Genomic DNA, 3,450 nt, shown 5'->3' on the forward strand with positions numbered 1-3,450 from the left:
CCTAAAGAGTGTTTTTTTTTTTTTCTCTAAAAAGCTGTTTGTTTGGTTTTGACCACTGAGAACATGTGATACTTGTCTCAAGCTATTAACCAGATGTCCAGCCAAAATCAATTGCCTAGCAGACACAGACCATTACCTGAAAGTCAAGACCTCAATAAATATTACCAGCCTCATTGTACTGGTGACAGATTCTGCTGGTTGGTTTATGTTACAGTTGAACAGTTTAGACATTGCATTTGTATATATTTACGGTCAGCCTTGGAGAACCCATCTCACGAGCAGAGCAGGAGCAGGCAGCCTGCAGACTCAGGAAATACTTCCACCATGACCACGGCAGGTGTTTTTGTGCTCCTCTCCTTCGCGCTTTGCTGCTTCCCAGGTGAGTAACTCTCAAGGCGCTGCAAAGACTTCATGTCTGAGTCCTGGCTGTCTTTAAAAGGGTAAGATAGTGGCTGCAAAGAGAGAAAATCTTCTCCTACAAAGCACTAGGCTGCCTCAGTACGTTGGCAGAAGATGCTGGAGCAGATTTCAGGACAATCTTAAACGGGTCCCTGTTGTAGCTGGTTGTCCATCATAAACAAAAATAGCTGCAAGTGGAGTTCTGTGCTGGTAACTAGTGCTGTTACACTTTTCACACTGTTGTTTTAATGCTGTTACACTGCTTACGTTTGTTGTACAATTACAACAAATGGATAAATACTTGGAACAAGGCCAAGGTGGTCAGACCTCCAGTAACTAGTCGCACTGGTAACTAGTCGCAAAAAATATTGTAATGGCACAAGTAAGTTCTTTGCAGGAGCCTGGCAATTTTCCTGCAATGCTTTTGCTGCTAATGGAGAAACGAGATGAAAACAGGCCAGAGTCTGATGTTCTCACTGCATATTTACATCTGATAATATTACAAAGTCAAAGACAATTTTTTTTCCACGCTCAGCTTCTTTAAAATGCATGTTCCTGACAACAGATGCTGTGTGTATTTGCTTATCCTGTGGGTGACTATTTGCATTTGCATTTATCTGTATTGACTCAGGTTTCTGTTCAGACTTGTAACAGCAGCTCTTTAGGGCCAAAACTGATGTGTAAAAAGATAAGGAAGGAAAAGCTATTCTATTTTCAATTAATAAGGCTACCTATCTCAAAATAAAAAAGAACAAAGCTATTCAAAAACATGTTTCATCGCAGCCAGCAATAAGCAATGCTATTATACTTACCAACATAGGATAAAAGAAGATTCATATATAGTTTATTTAGTTCAGGAAACTAATCACTGGAAATCATTCAGTTTTGTCCTGTGTATAGGAATTTTACATCCAGATTTCCAGCTTTAAATGAGGTCTTATCATATTGGCTTTGTTTCACACTTTCTGCCTCTCTTTTTCCAGATGCTGCCTTTGGGGTTGAGGTGAGAGGAAGATTTCTTTCTGCCACTTTTCTCAAGAATATGGCCTGGTACAGACATAACCAAAGGAATGGGAAAAAGCTCAGGCCTGTAGATGCTTAGCTGTTTTTCACCTAGGGTGAAACTAGTGTCGTTGTAAATGTTTAGTGTTTTAATACTTACAGTGTAAAACATTAAATTATACTGTTCTTGGTTCTACATCTGTGCTATCTGTTAATAATGTAGTAGTAGTAATGATAGAAAATGTTTTGATTAATTCATTTTTCATCAACTTTAAACTGGTCTAAGCTTTAAGCTGGTCACATGTGATTGGCTCTAAACTGATAGCAATAGACTGTGGTATCGGTGCCTACCCGAAGGCAACCTACTGAAAGAATAAAATACTATGAGACACTCCAGCTTCCACGCACCAGGTCATTAGTCTTGCTCCTCTGAAAAAAACATGATCAGTGTGTTGAGAATGAAAGAATAGAAACAGAAGTGCACTGGAGGGGCCACAAGAATATAAGAACGAGGTACCAGTGGATAGGCTTTGTAAAATGGTGCCAAGGGAGTGTAAGAGACCACCACTGATTTACCCCATCTGGGGACTGCATGCCTACAGCCCTCTCCTCCTCCTCCTCCTCCTCTCCTGCTGTGTGGGGAGGTCTCTGCAGGAACGATTCACCAGTTGCCAGATTGACCCACCAGCACCAGTTTGTGCTGTGGTAGTGAAAAACCCACTGCCGGTTGTATCTGGTCACTGTCTCGTACAAAATGAGTCGTGAATGTAAAATGTCTTCTCCACCCTGCTGCTGGATGTTCCTTTGGCAGGTGGACTGCAGTACGTATCCCAACACTACAAATGAGGAAGGCAAGGAGGTGTTGGTCTGCACCAAGATCCTCAGCCCCATCTGCGGTACTGATGGGACCACCTACAGCAATGAGTGCCTGCTCTGTGCCTACAACATGTACGTACTGCATAGGAGACCTCAGGCTCATGCTTAGGACTCCTGGCAGCACCACTCTTCAACAAGCAGTGATCTGTCATAAGTCACTTGTGTTAATTCCTTCAAAATGAGCTTGGGTATCACTGCGTGGCACTCCGTTGCCTAGACATGACTTTAGTCGCCATGTCTCTCTTTTGCTGGTGTACTTTATTCTCCAGCTCAAGGATCGGCCAGATGGAAGCCCCTAGGGCACATCTCATCACAGCAAAGCAGAGCAAAAGGGTGGAGAGTTGCTCTGCTCTGAACTGCCCAAAATGGTCCTAAAGCTCTCAGGGTCTTTACAACCCTGCCAACCTCTCAGTGTTAGCTGGTGAGGGAGGATGGCTCTGCCTTCTCAAAAAATATATGTAAGACTGACTGATAAAGAGTCAGCGTTCCCTTCTATTAGTTACATATTTCCAGCCCCTAGGATGTAGCAAGGAGTCTTTGCTGAACTTCCTAACATTTGTCTTTCCCTCTCCAGAGAATATGGAACGAATGTCAGCAAAGACCACGATGGAGAATGCAAAGTTGTCCCTGTAAGTGAAACCAAGGGCAAAACAAGGGGCATGCCCTGCTTCTGAGTGGCCAAAGCGCTTATTGACTCCCCCAAGAAATAATTCAAATGTTAAATAAGGGGACATATGAGATGTTAGACTCTTGTGTTCGTTATCTTCACATGAAATGGCGTCATAGTGACACAAAAAAGCATTTTCCTGCTGTGGTGGTATCCTAAGTGGCCTTACTCACCAGATCTCCTTGCTTCCCATAAGTAAGCTTTCACCAGTGCTTTGTTGCATGTTCCCTCAACAGGTGGACTGCAGTAAATATCCCAACACAACAAACGAGGATGGCAAAGTGGTGTTGCTCTGCAACAAAGCCCTCAGCCCCATCTGCGGTACCGACAGGGTCACCTACGACAACGAGTGCCTGATGTGTGCCCACAACCTGTGAGTACTGCGTGTGCAGAGCTCTCCTGTGAGAGACAACGAGTGCTTAGCGCTCCCCACAGCTGCTACTCTGAATATCAGGACTTCTACCAAGGCTTTTTCTGTAAGGTGCTTGAACTTTGACCCTCCTCTT

General features: G+C 43.7%; 1 protein-coding gene across 1 annotated transcript in view; it reads left to right on the top strand.

Annotated features, from left to right (window-relative positions):
• Positions 1 to 324: 324 nt before the first annotated feature.
• Positions 325 to 3,450, top strand: part of LOC104626387 (ovomucoid-like) — a 5,435-nt gene continuing 2,309 nt past the window's right edge. The window contains exons 1-5 of the mRNA XM_010294303.1: positions 325 to 379; positions 1,383 to 1,402; positions 2,213 to 2,349; positions 2,852 to 2,906; positions 3,181 to 3,317. Coding sequence (XP_010292605.1) covers positions 325 to 379; positions 1,383 to 1,402; positions 2,213 to 2,349; positions 2,852 to 2,906; positions 3,181 to 3,317 — 404 coding nt within the window. The remainder of the gene's footprint in view (positions 380 to 1,382; positions 1,403 to 2,212; positions 2,350 to 2,851; positions 2,907 to 3,180; positions 3,318 to 3,450) is intronic.

The sequence above is a fragment of the Phaethon lepturus genome, unplaced genomic scaffold (assembly GCF_000687285.1).
Source record: "Phaethon lepturus isolate BGI_N335 unplaced genomic scaffold, ASM68728v1 scaffold4249, whole genome shotgun sequence".
NCBI classification, from domain to species: Eukaryota; Metazoa; Chordata; class Aves; order Phaethontiformes; family Phaethontidae; genus Phaethon; species Phaethon lepturus.